The sequence below is a fragment of the Haliotis asinina genome, chromosome 6 (genome assembly GCF_037392515.1).
Source record: "Haliotis asinina isolate JCU_RB_2024 chromosome 6, JCU_Hal_asi_v2, whole genome shotgun sequence".
NCBI classification, from domain to species: Eukaryota; Metazoa; Mollusca; class Gastropoda; order Lepetellida; family Haliotidae; genus Haliotis; species Haliotis asinina.
Window position 1 is genome coordinate 62,248,471 of NC_090285.1, and position 21,354 is coordinate 62,269,824.

A 21,354-nucleotide genomic window follows, 5' to 3' on the forward strand; every position below is an offset into this window, starting at 1 on the left:
CATAAAATGGTCAGACCGGGTCTCCTTTCAGTAAAGTGGAGTCCTGTAATCCATGTTTAAAGCATTGTCATGTTGGAGAGAGTACTCCGACTGAAATGCTGATACCAGTCACATGGACGTACCATAATCTAACATTTCCTGGCATATCATGATTCTCTTGAAATTTGACGTTGTTCATTCTCTTAAGTGAGACATTTAAGTTACGTTCGTCGTAATGTCTAATGGCAGTCGTAAGTGTTGAATATTAGATATCGGCAATAGCAGATTTTGCGGAGATACGGGTCAGGTCTCCAACAGTTGATCATGAGCGTTGCTGTAGGTTTTCTCAGGACAACGGTAACTCTTGCATTTTCTGGTTGACATGTAATGTTCTATAGAATATCCCTTAACTCCACAACGCTGTCAAACATCCCACTTCTTCTGTGTTCGAATCCTGTATTGGGTATTTATGATTCCTGGCTCTGTGCCCGTTGGTTTTGGTTGGTAAACAAACCACATGTCGACTTGAGAAAAGAAGCCCCATTGATATCATCGATCTTTTAGTCTGATTCGATTGTAATGCGCTAATGATAGCCGTCCAATCAAAAGAGTGTAATAAGGTAGAGAAGTTCGGTGCTAACTCAGGGCTGATGAGCGTGCGACGTCACACCCTAACAGGCTAAGACAAAATATAATACACACACACACATTTTAATAGCGCAAAAGACAACCAGGCTTGAAAGCTTACGGTTTTCTATCTTTAGCTTGTTTTTTAAAAGTATTATAGGCCTGTGAAAAGTGGTTTTGTGTTTGAGAAATATTAGTTCCATATTTATTTCATCTCAGGGCGTTTCTTGTTTTTGAAAGCAATGTTTGACTTTATCCATGCAAATCGCATAGATATATATTTTAGTAAAGTACATATTTATTTCAAATGTATGCGAGCCCCAAGGATGTTGCAATGAGTATTGCTGTCAAAGTCCATATCTAATAATGGGCATATTGCTTGTACTTGCACGTCGCCATCGGCATGTTTATCTGCATATTTATTGGGATATTTTATGTACATAAAATCATACATGAATGTGTCACTGGTTGTTGTTTTGAGGCGCGGAAAGCGGCATTCCAGATATATGTAGAGCTGAAACCAGAGGAGACTGGCTACGACAAACAAGTGGACGATATTATGACAACGTCCCACGCTGTCGTGATACGGTGACATGTGATATTTCAGCATGACATAACCATCATCCTGGAATGCAAATCTGCATCGTCATTCCGTGTACAAAATATATAAAAAGGTTTGTATTCCTACATTTGTATGTTTCCTTATCTACCAAACCAGTAACCTTTGACAGACCACGTATATGATACTGTCATACATCTTGGCTTGGACGAACTAAGTGACAGTATTGTTTTACGCCGCTTTTAACAATGCCCCAGCCATATCGCGATTGGGACACAAGAAATGGACTTCACATGCGGGGAATCGAACCGGGCTTTCTGTATGACGAACGGAAGCTCTAGGCTACCCAACCGCTCCTTATGGCTTTGTCGACCACGTAGGCGAGGTCCATCCTTGTCAGTTTTGAATGCCAAGGTCGTGATGTAAGTGTAGGCTAATCTAACAAATCGTGGTTTGTATCCACTCTGATCGCACTTGTGAAAAAGTGCACACAATATATCAATATATTTACAACGATTTCTTCCGGTTGACATTTTGTGTCTCACGGTACATAAGCTATTTAAAGAGTGAATCGTATGTTTCCCATAAGCGACTTGTGACTGTTCCGTGCCGCCATTGATTGAGTAAGTGACTGAATGACTGAGTTTAATTTTAATAACGTCACGACAGGCACATCAGAAATGGGCTTCATAACTTGCACCCATGATGGGAATCAGATCCGGGTCGCACAGCTAGAAGAATTGTCAACTCATGGGACATTTGCTGAATCATTCATATCAGACTAAGTATGATATGCAGAAAGATTGAACGATTAACCGAATCTTGGGCATATGTTCAGACCCAAGACTTACACCTACAATAATATTCTTATGTGGATCAAATAGCTGATTTGTTAGTCGTACTTGCGCAAATAACTTTTCAAGAGGGGACAGGCTGCGTGTGTTCGTAGCGACGATTTGAGACTGAAGCCTTGCGGAGTTATGCCCCTTGTTTGAAAACCTGCGCATCGCGGTTGTACATTATTACAGCACAAGTATTAATAATAACTTTGAACCGTATTTATTACTTTGTAAACGTTCATTAGTTTAGAGACATGTATCTTTTCAGTCACATATACATGATGCAAATGTAAATATGCCATTTAAACATCAAATCGAATGCTGAATGCCGTTTATTGCGGTTAACATATTGTGCCTGTTAATGGGGATCCGAGTATTTATGTTGAATTATTGCAGTTTCCATGGGATTTTGATTTTGAAGTTTGTTTTGAATGCGATGAGTATCATCACCTTAGATTGCCCTCTATGATAGAAAGAGGTCCCTTTGCAGGTATTGTGCATCTCTGTATACTCACATTAAAATCCCTCCGGACACATAACGTAATTTGATTAATGTGTGACCGCCTGGGAGATTTATTTGCCTCCTTTTGACGGCGCTACGTTTTTTGTTGCAGTGATCATAAACTATATATCAGAATCTCGAGTTGAGTATTACAATTTACCTATTTGTGAAGTCGGCCGTCGTGAACCTCTCACCTCGAGGGAATTCGGGGAATTTGAACACTCTGCGGTAAATAGAGGGCGTATATGTGTAATGCATTTATGTCCGTACGATATATTTCATATCCCAATCTTAATCGCATCATGCTTACCCATGGAATGTTTTCTCTTGGCAAAGCAAGGGACCTATAGAACAAGGTGTGTACGCGTTATGTGTGTACAGGGTGCGTTGTCTTGAAGAGAAATTTTGTGTCTAATTAGCCCTAGGTCGATGTTCCGGTCCGCAGATACGCAATACCCTAATACTAAAATTAAATGATGCTACTTGTTGACACCGAGCCTGCATTGAAAGATATGATCTGTCATTGACAGCCTACGTGGCGCATCTATGTTACAATTTATGCATTGTATGTGTGTTGTTTTGTTTGTTGTTTTTTGCTTGCTGTTTAATGCCCCTCTCAGCAATATTCCAGCTATATGGCCGTGGTCTGTAAATAACCGAGTCTTGACCAGACACTCCTGTGACAATCTACAGCATGAGTTCCTACCTACCCGACTGGGATACGATGACACGTGCCAACCATCAGAACCGGACACCAATCCCGTCAGTCGGCTCCTATGGAAAGCGTTGGTGTACTGAAGACCAGTAAGATGGAGCAATAACAGGGCATCATTAATCGAATTTACATTAAATCACAACGGATATTTTCTTGCACACGCACACGCACACATATATACGCACACATACAGTCGTTACATTCCTTTTGCTTTACAAAGTTCTACAGCAAATCTGTATTTGAAGCTTCGATACAACACAGCAACCCGTCGTGTTTCTCAATTCTTTATTCTTGAGATACAAAATTCTATTCACAATATATACAAAAAGTAAATCTGTACAAATGACCGCTTGATGTGAACGCCAATGTCCAGGCTTCATGCAGGTGCGTGCAGCTGTGGCAGTAAACGAACAAATCCTAGAGTAAACACTAGCACAGTTACAAAAACAGACATATATAGAAGTGAAGCAGTTTCCGAACTGTTCATAAATCGACAAAGAGGACCCAACCTAAATCTATACTACTCAGAGTAAACCAAGGACCAAGCAATTCTCTTCTCTTTCTTTAGTTATAAGTTATGATGTACACCTTAGTATTATGAAGCATCGAGTTTTATGCTTGTCTAACAAGATAAGCTAAACTTTGAAACTAATTGCAAAAGTGCTCACATTGTGCATTCATGTTCCGCGACATATGTCTGTGCGAATATGCGCGTTGCTATGAAGACAGACACGTACAATGGTAGTTAAAAATCAGAATGTAAAAATCAAAATGATCTTGACCTCTCTTATATCTCACTGATAACGACTGAAATTTAACAGGAACTTAGCAGATGTGTACATGTATAGTGGTTGAGAATGCCATGAATCTGTGGCCTATCAAAGATGCTCGTCCTGCATATATGTATGTGCAATCAATGATGTTTGAAAGGAACTGCTCTCGAGTTCATTTGTTGTGTTGCTTGAAAAATGAGCTGCGTCATAGAGGTGTTCTGACAAAGCACTAATATGCAGAAGAAATCGCTAATTGCAAAGAGACTGCTGCAGTAGGTGGTCACGTGATGAACTGAAGACGACCCAGAGATCCTGTTGTTATGACGTAATCAATATCTGCGTTTTCAGGGGAGACTACTAATATCTCTCCTTGGTGGAAGACCGACTGGTTTTTCGATGGGTTTGACCTTCTCTTCAAACATCAGGATACTAGATGAGAAAATAAACAAAGTCAGTTATTAGAGCATGTAAAACACGCTGATCTCCAGTCGGTTCATCACAGTAGTCTTACAGGGATGACATTTCATTCTGAGAGCTGTGCAGTTCTGCATGGTGTAAGGGCGGCAGGCAGCCTAGCGGTTAAAGCGTTCGTTCGTCAAGGCGAAGTCACCGGTTTATTCCCCAAATGGGTACAACATGTGAAGCCCTTTGCTGATGTTCCCTTCGTGATACTGCTGGAATATTGCTCAAGGCGACGTAAAACAATACCTACTCACTGTATCATATTTATGTAAAATATCATATTTATGTAATAAATAAGTTACATGGAAGCCAAAGGGGACGTTTATAATTTTAATGAAAGTCATGGCATCGGAAAGACCGATGATCAAAATCTAGACGAAACTGGGATTCGAGCACATTGTAGACTGGTCCTAGAAAACTAAGGAACGCAATTCATTACACCGGATTAGCACCATAGCTGACCACCAGGACCTTCACTATAGTGAAGTCCCTTAGTACAGACCGAACGAAAGACCGGAACTGAACTCATTGCTATATGGGGATGTTAGCATCAGCAGGATATTTGATTTAGATCTCTTTCCACTAAATTAGAATTACGGCCATCCTGGTGCTAAATCCGTCGTGACGAACGAGTCCCGACCAACAGAGCCACAGATACTTGTGACCCTGTGCTCGTTCACGAGTCAATGCTGACTTAGTGATTTTATAACAGGACAGATAAAGCGTGTTTGGGGAAAAATGAGTGGAATGGAATACTTAAAATCACAACTATTACCGAAATAACATACTATCTCTTTGGAAGTCTGTATTAGATCACAGACATACAGAAACAATGCACTCGCCACTCTCTCATGCACGCACTACGCAATTATACTCACTCATTCACTGAAACACTGACAGACAGGAAAGCTCATACACACGCCACATACACATACGCGTCCGCACACGGTTCTTGATGACAGCACGACTCACAGTTTGAGTACAGAGGACTTATTCCCAAGCATCATCCTGACGAAGTCGTTGTAGTTGATGGTGCCGGACTTAGTAGTGTCCACCTCCTGGATCATCTTCTTCAGCTCCAAGTGCGTCTTTGCCTGCCCCAGCTTCTCCAACATATACTTCACATCCATCATGTCTGCAATAGTCATCACGATAATGTAAATAAACACACAAATAACAAACGTGACTTCAGTCTTTAAGTGTATCTGGAGCATCTGTGTATTGGGAGGGCAGGGTCAAACACATTGTGGATAAACGCATTGCTGGAGGCTTTACAGTGAACATTCATTACGCCGGAGTTTCATCATAACTGCCATCTAAGTGAGTGCGGTAGCGTAGCCTAGTGGGTAAGCGTCCTCTCGTCAACTCATAGACCCGGGTTCGATTCCCTACATGGGTAATATTTGAAGCAGATTTGTGGTGTCTCTTTCATGAGATTGAAAAGCAGATAGTCGCACAAACTATCACTTTCATTGTTGTGTTACCCTGTGCAAAAACCCGAGCTTTAAAAAAATGTCATCTAATCAAACGACACTCAAGCACGATGGAAGTTTCTGCATGTGATCTTATCAAGCTGTCATAGTTTGGCCATAATGTAATGGAGACGGTAAGATAGACACAGCTGGTATTGTAGACTTCTTTCTTTGTTGTTTTACGCCGCACTTAGCAATATTTCAGCTGTATATGGCTCTAGGTCTAGATTTTCGAAGCTCTCTTAGCGCTCTGATAGACGTAAGTGCTCTGATTGACATTAACTTACGACTATCTTACATCTTAGAGCTTCGAAAATCTGGACCCCGGTTTGTAAATAATCGAGTCTGGACAAAACAATCGAGTGATAGTATGAGCTTCAGTCCACGCAAATGGGATGCAATGACATGTGTCAACCAAGTCAGCGAGACTAGCCCGATCCCGGAAGTCATCTCTTACGACACAAATGGGGTGCCGGACACAAATTCTAACCAGGATCGTTACGCGCGCACAGCATTGTGGGTAGTGACAGTTCGTGGCTTTAAACAAACCGTGAAACAAAGGTGCATCACTTACCGAGGTCCCCCGAATGGTCACGATCACACTCCATAAATTTGACTGAAATAGAAGATAATGACGATTGATCAAATATCTGACAAAGAGTGAGGTTTAATGGAAATCACATACACAAAATATTCAGCAAACATAATACTCTAATACATTGTTTCAAATGTAATACGGAATACGTCAAGTAGTGTTCACATCAGTTGACCTACCACAGGTAAAACGTATCAAAGATATACGTATTTATACATACATGCATATATGATTACACGGCCCTTCACCCGAGTAATGGTTTGGAAAGAGGTGTTTGGATTAAAGAGGTATCACTACACACAAGGTTTTAGTTGTAACATGTCAAGCTGGGTAGAAATATAGCGGTAACATTATCGCACTGATATGTTCTTGTCATAACAATGGACCAACCCTGTCAAGATAGTTGCTGATATAAGCAAAACAATAACGATTATAATACTGGCGAGTTCGGCTTTGTCAAGGCTCTGCAGAAACGCAGAGAACATGAAATTGATAATTTGGAATATTTGAAAGGTGAATACTTCAGCAATTATGCTGAGGATTCAATGGATATCCTACGGTGGAATAAGCTCTATGTCATCATTTATTAAACTCATTACACTAAGGATTTTAACGTTACGAATTTGTTTAACAATACATCAGTTCATATGTAAACAGTACCTCTAAACAGTGTGGAATATTTTGTAGTATTTAGTTTAGAACTGTGATTGAAGTACGTGGATACATTTACACTAGTGAGTCTAAACTTTTGACGGGTAGTTCATGTATATGTCGTAAATAATATCACATTTGTAATATGGTATTTGTAACTGTATTGATCTTTTAGATGAGGGTGTTGAATTTGTCTGTTCGGGGGTTCAGACAGAAATATTTCTTTGTGTATGCTTATCTGATATTAGGATGCAATGGACAAACAAGGAAGACATGGCATTCATCTTCTACCTAAGGATAAGTGCAACATTTACAAAATCGGTTTTCTTCTTGATATCCCTAAATGTCTTCTTTTTTCAAGGAAGATCGCGAGAACTACATCTGAAAGTGCTGTTCGGAATTTCTGAACTGTACTGTCTAAAAGATATCTTTCAGAAAGATTGAATGATATCAAACAGGAGTACTGATTTAAAGCATGGACTCTCAGAGGACTTGCATCATAGTAATGACAATATTCCAGACTAAACCAAGCGTACGAATCAAGTTCACTCACTCGCTAAATATCGACTAGTACCTGAACCCGTTTTTGTGCAGGGTCCGAACCCACATAAAGTTAAACATTTCGAAACCCAATGATGGTCTCGCTCTTCCACTTTCAGGATACATCATTTACTCAACTCTCTCATTAATAACCTAAAATGAGTCAAAATCTACATGAGTCATATATTCGTGGTCAACAGCTAGTAATACGATATCCTGTTGACGACAGGATGTTGAGTAATGTATGCAGTAATACACCGTTGGTCATATGACAACATGTACTGGATCATCTACACTCAGTTGGACCGGAAGTCCTACATGACCGGAAGTCCTGCATGACCCTCTTCACGCGTTTGATGCACCAATATGACAACTCACGCTTATAGGCTTCAAGTTTCTCGGGCAGGTCCTCCACATCTTTAAAATCGTTATCCTCGATGAATCTCTGAATAATAACAATTGTAATAATAACTGTCAGGGCAACCAAACCTCTCTCTGGTGCACTTAGTTATAATAGTGATATGACAGCCAAAACACAGTTGCGTACAACCCTGCTCGCAATGACATACATGATACATTTTTATATTATGTAAAAATGCATAAAATTCGTTTCCCCAAATAAATGAGGCAAATATAATGAGTGTCTAATAGGAGTGCGCCATAAAATCACAACCAATAATTTTTCCGTCGATGAGAGAAGGGACGTAACTCGCGATGGCATATGGCATTGTTTGAACCTCTGTGTCAGCGCAGTCTCTGTTACTATTTCTGATGATTCATGTTATACAGTTCATCATTCTGTCATTAAACGTCCTGAATTATACTTACACATCATAACATCACAATGATCATAATAATTATTCCTGTTTCATGTGTTCAGTAACATTGCAAATATTATTCATATCCTTGAGACATTACCTTGTTGGTTTCATCTAGTCTGGCTTCATACTGCTCCAATAATTTCCCATACGCCTTTCCACCTGCAGCAGGGAAATAAAGTTAAACAAACATCGAAATATAAATGAAAATATATAATTGAAGGACCAGTACTGTTTTCGATTTCTGTTTCATATCGTGAATTCCCTGTATGGAGGTGTAGAAAGGACTTATGATTTGTTTGTGACTGAATCAGAACTTTCCCGGCAATGTGACGACGGCATGTAAATAGTACAGTCTATTTCAGACAAATAACTGATTGATTTTATGATCTGTGACCCGAGCCGTCAATCAAACACTGACTGGTGCTGACCCCCTCGAGCTCTTGAACTCAACTATGAGACATATAGGCTGCTGGGATCGATTCAGATGGGGGGAAAGTACAAAATATATTTAAATTATGTGCAGCGATAGTAAACACTACTAAACTGCATGTCTTAGACGTGTAAGCATCAGCTGACTTGGAGAACGTGGTCATAAGTGGACGAGTGCCCAAAGTAATCTTGAACTGAATCCAAATAAAATGTCCTATACTACATGACCCACACTACCCTAAACATGCCACTGTACCCTCCAGAGGGATCTTTGCTCTTATATCAGTCAGGGGTTTGTTTAGTCGAAGTCAGTTACATTTCACATTATAAATATCGTTAAGTAATTACATATAAGACTCATGTATCTCCCCTGCAGCAATACATGTACATGAGTACAAGTATGAAGGTAGCTGTTTTGAGTGGAGATGAAAATAGGTCGAAGTTAATGATAACTTTTTATCTTTTTGAAATCAACTTTGCTCGCTAAACATGATTGAAACAAATTGGCGTTAACATGATGGGGAGACGGGAACAAAACATATACAATGCATTACTTTGCATTCTCTAGATGAATGGCCGTAGGAGCCGTAGAGTCGAACTACGGGAAGGCCTATACATCAAACATCTTACAATCGATAAATCATAGCGTAAAGTCACTATATGGCGGACATACTGCCGATGTGACTTTAACTGTTGACTCACTCACGCACTCGAGACGAGCAAGAAAAATATTACAACTAACCATGAAGACATTATCAACATATATTTTAGTTCTCCTTAATCAGTAAATCAAAATGCTGCTCAGTTTGTTTTTTGAGTACGTGAAGTGTGTTGAATCAACATTAAAATGGCTGGCGGAAGTAATGTTGTGAAATGTAATGAACTTCCTACGAGAAGTTTAACTTAAGAAGTCGACATGCTAAAACTATAATGTTGGCAGTGAATGGGTAATCCGCGGTGACATAGATCTATTAAAGCCACAGCTGTGGCAGTCAGCAGTAGGGGGTTCCTGGATACTAGGATTTTTAGGATCCCTGGAGGAAGCTTAAAGCGGGCACCGGCTGTGGGAGGTGTTGTGAGCATCCCTGGGATCATCTGACTGATGACCCATGCAATCACGTGCGCTCTCTGACGAGATAATAGGGGGAAGAGGAAGTTTGTAAATATGGTAGTTTGTGATTACAGAGCAATAGTTTGTGATTACAGAGCAAGAGGGTCATCAGGCAGTCACATCTGGAGAGAGAGAGAGAGAGAGAGAGAGAGAGAGAGAGAGAGAGAGAGAGAGAGAGAGAGAGAGAGAGAGAGAGAGAGAGAGAGAGAAGACAGACAGAGAGAGAGTATTGGTCAGCAAGATGTATTGAGATACGACGTTCTGATTCCCGAATAGATTCTACACTTCGTCGTCATTGTCATTCACACCCCCCAAAACCGTCACGTTTCAGTAAGTTGACTAATATCTATTTGATTGTATTCGTTTACTTACTATTTGTCATTTGTTGATTATACACCTCGTTTTTAAACCTGAACTAACTCGCATTAAATCCAGTCCACATTTTTATTTTTTTTTCATTTTCACATATAAAAAAATAAAATAATAACACCATCACGACAGCTGCATTGAGAACAATGTCACAGTACATATTGTCCTTGTGCCCCTGAGCTGCTTTTGTTACAACGCCATAACCTAATAACCAGGTCAGCGTGACCTTGGTTACGCGATACACCAACACTGGCATATATTGTGTAACAGCGTCCATAATATTTAGATGTTTGTGTACTCGAGAGAGATAGCAGTTCTCCTAAAGGTCAGTCAATTTGTTTACAAGTCAGCTATTTCAAATGTTATACTGATATCCTACTGTTCATCCCCCTCACTACATACATGCAATGTAAATGAATTACACGGAACTGAATTACATAGAATGACAAAGGACACAAAACCAGTGAGAATACCTTCCTATTCACATTGTAATTCGCATCGTGAATAGATATGTCCTCTGCTGAATAGATATGTCCTCTGCTGGGGTCGAGTGAGTGAGTGAGTAGATTATAATGTCTGTACTTCACATCGAGACAGCTATGTAAGAAAAGACCTAAGGTGAAGCAGGTATTCGGTTTGAACTGGACATTATCATCGCGAATATTGGAAACAATGTTACAATCATTGACGACTGGAACAGACGTGGAACACAACATTGGCGTATTATCAGATGTTCACGAACACGATATACATTTCAAATCAGCTGTCATTAACAAAAATAACAGCACTGTAGATCACCACAGCGCTGTCCCGTAACACGGGAAACAACTTGGCTATTTTGACAAGATTACTAACGTCATACAACATCAAAGTACATCTACTAATGCCCTCGGACAAATTGATCTGAGAATAGATGTCTTGTAAACGCGTGACGTCGCCTACGCCCTGTCATACCAGTCTTAAAAGCTCTATGAATTTGTCACAGGTAAAAGCAATATGACTTAGACCATGAAAATACACACAACAGCGACAACAAGCTCTTTACAATAAACACAGCTCCGTGACACCGCCCTGGAAGCGAGGCTGTCTGAGCTCAGGTGTTTGAGCCAAATATTTGTGTTTTCGAATTTGGATCCTATTAAAAGAGAATACAAGCTTGGCGATTTCCAACACAGTCGTAAGCGAGTTCAGTCAACAGACATGTTGAAATATGAACTTGTAAAATTCGGCGATGTTTTGACAATTATGTTGTGTTCTGTGTGTTGTTGGTTGACAGGTGACTGTCGTGTTTTGCTTCATGTAATTGAATGAATAGATACTCTCTCCTGGTGTTCAAAATTAACCCGTTGATAAAATAAAACCATTTGTGAAAGCAATTCCATACAGCTAGATATTCTAGGAATGTACAGAGGAATCACTCGGACTGTGCCTGTAACGGATTGGGCCTTGGTGTTTATTCGTCTGGAGATTAGAACGTTAAACTAAATAGATGGTATTTTCAAACACTTAATTCCCCGTATCACTTTGTCCGTTCGAGCAGAATCTCTGTAATCACGCGCGACGCCGGCGTGAAAGGTGGGAAAATGTCAGTTGAAAAGAAGATATTCAAGATATTACCCACAGGGCAATTGAGTTGATCAGTGATTGATTACAACTATCGTACTGAACGGAAACTGATAGATCTGATAGGTAGTCAGCATATTTCGGTTACATGCCTGGCAGGGTGCCTGTTAGAGCGAGAAATGTGTCTGACAGTTTCTGTATTCCATCACGAAGAACTTCACAAATACACCGGGTAGAATAGGCCTTCAGCAACACATGCTTGCCATAAAAGGCGACTCAACTTGTAAGAGGCGCCTAACGCGATCGGGTTTTCAGGCTTGCTGACTTGGTTGACACATGTCATCGCTTCCCAATTGCGCAGATCGATGCTCATGTCGTTGATCACTGGATTGTCTGGTCCAGACTCGATTATTCACAGACCGCCGCCATATAGCTGGAATATTGCTGAGTGCGGCATAAAACTAAACTCGCTCACTCACAAATACAACTCAGAATAATTACGCCGCACACAGCAAATGTTTCAGTTATATGGAGGCGGTTTGTAAATAATCGAGTGTGGAACAGAACATCCAGTGATGAACAGCATGAGCGTCGACCTGCGCAACTAGGAACAGATGACATGACTGTGTCAACCAGGTCAGCGGGCCTGACCTCACCATCTCGTTAGCCGCCTCTAACCCCAAGGAAATATAATCTAACATGATGTCCTATATACTGATCATCCACTGGTTGGCTCTACAGGTACTAGACAGTGAATATATATATATATATATATATATATATATATATATATATATATATATATATATATATATATATATATATATATATATATATATAAAACAAAGCTACAGCTGTACTTAATTAAATGATTAGCCTGCATTCCTTTATCGATGTTTTGGGTAAATATCCATATTTATCTACAGCTTATATTTAGCGCAATCTGGAGCTGATCGGGAGATGCAATTGCAAAGAACTGATCTCATATTATTAGTTATCGTAACATTTATAACTTACTGCTTTAAGGCTGCTGTTTAGCTAAAGGAAGAAATTTACGTAAGATCACAGGGTCTAAATTTTTTAAGCTCTCTTAGAGCTGAGATAAGTACCTTACATAAACATGAACTTACATTAACATGAACTCTTCGTTCTACGAGAACTTCGAAAACCCGAGTTTAGTTTTACGCCTCACTCAGCAATATTCCAGCTATAGGGCAGCGGTCTGTAAATAATCGAGTCTGGACCATGCAATCCGGTGATTAATAGCGTGAGCATCGATCTGCGCAATTGGGAAGCGATGACATGTATCAAACAAGTCAGCGAGCCTGACCCGTTAGGCGCCTCCTACGGCAAGCATAGTCGCTGTTTATGTCTAGCATAAGTTGCTGAAGGCCTGTTCTGTCCCAGACCTGACCTGGGCTGACCATTGAGTTGATATAGTTGATTGTACGTCACTGGTTGTCGCTATGTTGTTCATGTCATCAGTCACTAGTTTTGATCTTAGCCTCGGCGTAAAACGTCATTCACTCTCTGATACAGTGACACTGCATACTAATGTGATACATGCAATGCGGTGACGGGGTTGAGGACCTGTGTCGATTTTTGTCTTGTTGGGAGCTGTGGTATCATAATAATAATACACATCTTGACTCCCCGAGGGTTGCCATTCCCGGCGTCTACCGGGGCGACATTTCACTTCACAGTCACTTCACGCTATCGAACCTCGAGAAATGACATAAACGTCTACATGGAATATCTCTCCATCCCTAGTATTGTTCATTGCTTCAGAATCAATACCATATGAATATAGACATAAACTAGAGGCTGCCTCAGATCCCATCAATCCGGCCTCGAGTCGGCATACCGTCTTTGATCTGGCACATGATCGATGACATTAAAACACAGCAGAACCCCATGGATATGGATGAACCCTAACAGCACGTGCAATACGTGGCGCCTGTAGCGTCAGGGGATGGACCGTTCGGAATAATAATGGGTTTAATGGCATAATGCATTGAATTGTTAGACACGGAATTGAATTAAGATTAACTGATGAATGATTACTGTGGATTAATTTGCCATGCAGTCAGAGAGACAGACAGAGAGACAGACAGAGAGACAGACAGATTGTTTGAGTCTCATTTCACAAAAGTAATTAAATACATAATTTAAAGTTTTGGGGCGGTGGGGTAGCCTAGTGGTTAAAGTGTTCGCTCGTCACTCCGAAGACCCGGGTTCGATTCCCCACATGGGTACAATGTGTGAGGCCCATTCTCCGGTGTCCCCCGCCGTGATATCGCTGGAATATTGCTAAAAGCGGCGTAAAACCAAACTCACACACTCACTCACTAATTTAAAGTTTAAGGTATCACAGTGTAGATCGAATAAATATCATAGCAATGTAACGGAATACATAAGGAGTAATGTAACACGTGACATTAGCCATATAAAATATGGATCAGCATCGGAACGAAATTACGTTTCTTACTTTGGTATCCCGACAATGAACGAATGAGCAATTACACAACCACTGTAATGAGAATAGAAACACTTACATGATACCGTCTGTCACTCTGAAGTGGCTCTACAATCTACTTAATATACTCCAGTTCAAGTGACTATAATTTCTCCCCAAGTACAGTATAGATATTTCTGGATGTTTTCAATTCTTGGCCATTGGGCTCACATAATGTATATTTACCATTGGAAGAATCAATACTTGTATCAATGCTACTGATTTCGGTATATGCAACATCAGGACCCATGCTTCGAATCCATGCTATGCCAGAAAACTGTTTTCAAGACTATATCTTAAAAATGTCAGAAAATAAAAAAATCAGCACATAGCATTGGATTTGTAACTGTTCGAGAGCTAAATGTACGATTTGGCCGATTGGCGTGTTTCCAAATAGCCAGCGCACCGGGTGCTAGAGGTTAGCCCAGTCCCAGGGGCCGTGTTTACTTGTAAATGTAAAGCTGAATATTACCGGTGTTCGATTAGGCATTAAGCCTAACAGGCTGCACACAGTGTCATGTGGGGAATCGAACCAATGTGTACGTCAGCGCAAGCAAACGTGTCACCCACTGGGTGTAACACCGTCTGTTTTTATCAACACGTGATACTTTGTGTAGTGATGCTTTTCACACGGAGAAATAATCTTGCACAAACCTGAATATTCTCAGTAACACATTATATTTTTGTTTATAGGGTAATTTCGTTCCATCACCATATTCCATATTTTGGTCTCTCATTTCGGTTTCCGGTCATATCTCTTCTAGCCGCAGGGCGCAATGACAAAAAATGTTAATGGGGTCACAAGGTACACAAAACCCAAAATATACTTAAATGTATAACCTATATATGACCATTTTGTTCTCTTATCGCTCTACCTGTCTTATTTCAAAGTTAGCAACAGTGATGAACGAGGCACATGAAATGGCGATTGTAGGTGTTTATTTAAAAATAACACATTGTGTCTGACATTATTGAAATTAAGAACAAGAGAGTTGACACAATGAAAAAAACTTTGGCAATTTGCCAAGTGAAGTGTAAATGTACAAACTAAAGTTCCCCTTTCCTTCCGTCAAATCGAGGTCGTATTCAACTCATTAGACTCCTGGTTGGCTAACACCAGTAGAGGATGTCGGGACCATTCATTCTGCTTCCTGGTGCACAAAGATTGCAGTAAATGTTCATACTTTGAAGTAATGAGTTAAAATCATCGATGCTTATAACATATCATTTTACTGTTGCGGTCATTTTTTCTTCTATGAAGCAGTTTGAAGGAGTTAGTTCCCATTTACAAGATCTTTACGTTTTGCCTTTTCATCCAATGTAATTACACTCGCTGACACTTAAAATTGAACAAGAGTGGTCAAGAATCGTTTCAAGCACGAATTGGATTGTCTCGAGCTCGACCAATCGTTGAAAATAACGTGTAATAAGTCAAGTGGAATCCTAACGGACACATTTGTATAACTGACCTGACTTTCTCCAAGGATGGATGTGTTGAATATGTACGGAATATATGACTTTCTGATTTTCCGAAGTATTCGAGACCAATGTGTATACTAGGAATAAACAAACACACATGCCAAGATATGTGGGTTAGTTCACGATGACATAGTCAGATAGGGAAGTTAAATTCTCTTTCGGCGAAATGCCTTCTAAGAATAAAGAAACTGTTAAGGGAATGTGATCTGTTTTCATCTACGTCATTGAGAGACTAACGTAAATACCATCCAAAGTATTCAGAGGAATGAATTAATTCATCTTCCTTTTTAGGAAAATGAATCAGTCTAACTAAACTTAGTCCCAGCGTATGTCGTTATACTCCACCACTGAGTCTCCGTGGTGGAGTGTAACGAAAAGTTCTGAGGATAAGTTTACTTAGACTGGAAAATGAATCAATATAAAATTAATGTCAAGCACATAAAGTACATGCATCTAAGAACATCTACCATCTACACAAGAGTCAACGGAGTCAGTGTATTGATGTTTATTGGCAACACTATGAGTGAGTTTAGTTTTACGACGCAATTAACAATATTACAGCAATACCACAGTGGCGGATTACTAAGAATGAGCTTCACACATTGTACCCATGTGGGGAATCGAACTCGGGTTTTCGGTGTGAAGAGACCATGGAGACCCTGACCCGCCAGATAACGAGATATCATCAGGATTAGTGTACGTATTTAATCTATAAAAAGGGAGTGAGTAAATATTGGTTAACGCCTCATCAGTAAAGTTGCAGCTATTCGTGGCGATAATGTGGAAGGGAACAACCCGTCTTTGCTTGATTAAGAGAAATATCAGTCAGATGGGAATACATGAGGTCATTTGTATGTTTGTTTCATGAATTACCATACAAGGAATTAGAAGGAACATGAAAACAAGACATATAACTAACCTCAAACAAGGAAGTGTCGGGTTACAGATAAACTGAATGTTGTCATACGGAAACTTGGGAAACCCATCAAGAAACTGTGCACGACAAGCAATATATCCAATGGAGAGTGAGTGAGTGAGTGAGTGTCAACGAGCGTGTGTGAGAGAATGAGAGAGTTAACGTGAAGTACGGCCATGCTGCAGACAAACCCAGGCGCTAAATCGATGAGAACCGGGATTCGAACCCAAAACTCTAATTTCCACCCGTGCCTAAGGGACGCCATCCTGCAAAGCAACACAGACTGGCAGTGCTAATTTCGTTCGAAGCATTTCACCAATTAATATCGCTGCCGTGTTTTATAGGTTTATTTGTTTGATGTAAATTAAATTAATACTTTTTAAACACCTTCCCAGCGAAGGTTTCAAACTTTATCGACTAGTCTCGTATGTCAAAAGATACTCGAGTGAGATAATCTAGTATGTACACTGCATGTAATTGTATACTCCCTTCTGAAACAAGTCCTTGATAATAAATGTCACGATATACAAAAGCGTAACGACATGTCACTAACAGCGCCAGACAAGGAAGTTTATATTATATCATACTCCGACCCCAACACTCTCGAGGCAACTGAACTTCCTGGATGATTCTATACATGCTATTATTACTCCCGATATATTTCATGTGCTCAAAAGCATTCATGGACCAGGCACCAGCATATCAACTCACATTTTGTGCTGAATTTACGTTTCAATGTTTACTTTGACTGTTTGTCGACGGGTAGATATGTAATGGTGGTTCTGTGTGCTGTACATCTTTAATGTTCGAGGGTACTTGTGAGTTTACTTTTACTCCGCACTTAGTAATATTCCAGCTATTTACGGTCTGTAAATAATCGAGTCTGGACCAGGCAATCCAAAGCCAGTGATCCAGAGCATGAGCATCTATCCACACAATGAGATACGATGACACGTGTCATTCAAGATAGCGAACCTGACCACCCGATCCCTTTAGTCGCCTCTTACGACAAGCATGGGTTGCTGAAGATCAATTCACGGGTTAGCCGTTCTGTGAATACTTATAGTGTGTTGTTTTCACTGCGTCTGGTTCAACATTGTTACATAGAATTTCACGATTCTGTCAACAGTGTGGCTGTCTATTTGTTTGCCGTTGTTTGTATCTGATGTACACAAACATCTCGCCTGCACGATACGATTTTACTAGAACTCGACAAATATGAAATTTTCTTTTTCTAACACAAATTCCAAAGTATTGACGTGTCGATTTATCGCTGCATCCTCCATCTCCATTTTATCACGTCTATGTTCCCCACCAGAAGCAAGAACGCTGACAACGTCTTGAAAATTTGACATCTTCGTGAAAATTCGCCTCAGACGTACCCCGTGGTCAATGAAGGTCACAGGGAAGGTCACACGTCCTAGATCCCCTATCTGAACCATCGATGTTTATCTTCAAGTGAACTAGTGAGACTAGGTATCAGTGAGTTGTGATGAAATTCCGACAATATCATGGCAAGAAACACCACGCATCGGCTTCGATGTTGAGACTCTGAACAAGGACATCAGGTGTTACAGGCCAACGTTTCTACCATTGAGGAACAGGACCGCCTTTACTAAATGGACTTCAAATACAATTCCAGAGGCTGGTCACCGTTAGATATACATGTACAAACACGCTGTGTCCATCTTACGGTTGTCACGCGTAAAAGGTTGGTTGTGCCGAACCTTAGGTAACTCGAAGAATTTACGTGGGCCCCTTCAAAATTAGTTTTCCAAATATTTATTCATGTATGGATCAAGTGCTGGTGTTGTACGAGTCGCCCCAAACTGGGAAAACCGGTGAAAATAGATTACATACATGTGGATAGATAACCAGTCGAAACGAATTGGCTGGCTGTTTGTGTGTTAACGTGTCCTTACAATACCCGATGTTCATCACATCAACCACTGGTTTGTCCAATCCATCGTTAGCAAACGTTCCTGTAAATGTACCGCCAACACCCTTTGTCTCCCTCACGACTTTGTCCAAGGAGAACAACATTTTAAAAATATATTGTTCTAGAAAAAATGTTCAATGGCCATCCTGTATACAGTATAAAGATTGTTGTGAATAAACTCATATTCAGCCTCATCTTTCAGAGGAAATACTTCTTTTCAAAGAACCTATTCTTAATCAATTAACTACATTTTACAAACCATACATAAAGCGGCAGCACCCTCATCCCCATCTCACTAACATGTAAGAGCCGCACCCTGCCGCACCCACCAACGTGCTGTAACCCAGGCTCAAAGGCAGTATAGAGCCTGACCTGGCCGACTAGCTGCAGTGCCCATTACGAAAGAGACACAAAAACACACTACTGTAGGAAGCGACCTTTCGTCTTGTCAAAGCGTGTTAAGGTTGTATAAATAATTACACATGTGAAGTGCCAAATAAATTTCAGCTATTTTCACGAACTCGTGGCACAAATCGATCGGATTTATGGGTTCGCCGCCGCAGCCAAAATAACCTCGTATTGGGGTGCTGGAATATTTAGCATGTCTGTGTAAACGTCACACAGGGACCACCGTCAACGTAGAACGACACCTTACCTTGAGAGAATTATTAAATCCAGCTCGCCCTGGACGAAGATCAATTTCCTTTTCAGCTGGTATAAAGTCGGTTAAAGGAGTGACTTTTGTACTCGGGTATAAAGTCACATCACTAATCACTACATTCCCTAAAAGATGAATACCATCCTTCCGCCTTCCAAAACTCCCCCCCCCCCCCCCCATCACCACACACACACACACACACACACACACACATACACATCTCCAGACTAATATTACAACTCACGCCTCTTCTCCCGTTTGCCCGTCGTGGCGCCATTACATTCATACACCAATCTAATTCTCTAATACAACCACATTACTAGAAGGTTCTGGAAAATATTCACAGATTGCAAGTACCGGATCGTCGTCAGTGCTTATTACATACCGTTTTATTCAATAATTCAATATAAAACGTTCGTTTCCGCTGTTAACTCCCAAATGAATTTTGTAGACACTGACTTCAGCCACTCGACGTCGCCATTCATACTTATCCAATCTGTGATAATTCAATATATTTATTAAAAGTGACAGCCGAGTTTGTCGGCGATCAGAGTAATCGTCTCAAACGATCGATAAATTACTCCAATTTTGCAGGAAAATGCGTTTTAATGGAAAGTATAAATCCTCAGCACACACTGTTTTTTATGTCATTTACATCTCTATGACGCGGAAGTAGTTATCCTTTCAAAACATTGTCCCGTTACTCAAGACTCCTGCGTATGGGTCGCCCTTACCAGGCCCAGACAGCCAACCACCACCCCCTCCCATTTATCACACGGTGCCGCTCGCCTAGCCACAGCCACTGCTGGAGACAAAGGATAGATTGCGAGAACGTGGCTTTAATGGGAACGAACCAACTGACAAGAACTAAACTTGAGACAACGGCCGCGACAAATGTATGACACTTCATTATGCGATATGACGACACATGTCTCGGCGGAACATCTCCGAATATTCTACTGTCAAACAAAGGCTTCTCGATGTTGACTGCACATATGGGTTTTCAGTTGCATGACATGCCATTACAATTTCAAAATAGCCCAGACACCACCAGACAGAATATGATAAAACGCAATCCTTTGGATAAAAGTATTAAAACTTGTTCGTGTCAACAAACATGTGTCTCACAGCCTAATCTTTTAAAAAGGCACACTTCCCCCTTTAAACGATCTGTACAACCGTGCAAGCTTTTCAGGACGTACCGTTAATATGCATGTCGCTGTTACAATGTCTACGGAATCCATCGATTTGACAACAGCCACAAAACTATTTTCAGACATAATTCTATAAAATGAGTCAAAATAACCCTTCGAACCTTACCTTGGGGGTCCACAACTTCGGCCTTAGCGCTTGGCATGTTTAACGTAATCTCTCTCCAACCTCCTCGGCTCGCAGACAGCTGATGTGTAAAGTTAGCCTGCTCGCTTGTATTTATCGACTGTTTAGGCTTCCGTGTTGTCACGTGATCTCCTGGCGTCTGACTGTAGCAATTTTCGCTTCGAAAGAGGAAGCAATACTCCTTTCTTCCTTCATCGTGAGGTATCTAAGACAAACAGGACAATTGCATACGTATTTCCGTATTCTGAGAATGATTGTTCATAAGATGCAGACTTGTTACTGTATATATGCATTGGCACTTTGCCAGTGAATGACCGAACGCGTTACAATCATGCTTCAACTCAGATTCATTATTGTTATCTGCCTTTCGAATTAGAATGATGTGAGCGAACGATAAAGTTTTGTGCCGCTTTTGGAAACCGAAAGCTCTAACAAAACCAAGTGGGACCACGATAGTAATCTCTTTCACACAATACACACGGGTTCCATGTAGAGAATCGAA

The 21,354-nt window shown here is 40.5% G+C and overlaps 1 protein-coding gene across 1 annotated transcript; it reads right to left on the minus strand.

Moving 5' to 3' along the window:
* Nucleotides 1-3,494: 3,494 nt before the first annotated feature.
* Nucleotides 3,495-21,025, minus strand: LOC137286390 (allograft inflammatory factor 1-like). The gene is made up of 6 exons (XM_067818229.1): nucleotides 20,835-21,025; nucleotides 8,633-8,694; nucleotides 8,093-8,159; nucleotides 6,503-6,544; nucleotides 5,429-5,591; nucleotides 3,495-4,423 (listed from the first exon to the last, which is right to left on the minus strand). Exons 1-6 carry the CDS (start codon nucleotides 20,869-20,871, stop codon nucleotides 4,339-4,341), a joined length of 456 nt encoding a protein of 151 aa, XP_067674330.1. The 5' UTR covers nucleotides 20,872-21,025; the 3' UTR covers nucleotides 3,495-4,338.
* Nucleotides 21,026-21,354: the final 329 nt, after the last annotated feature.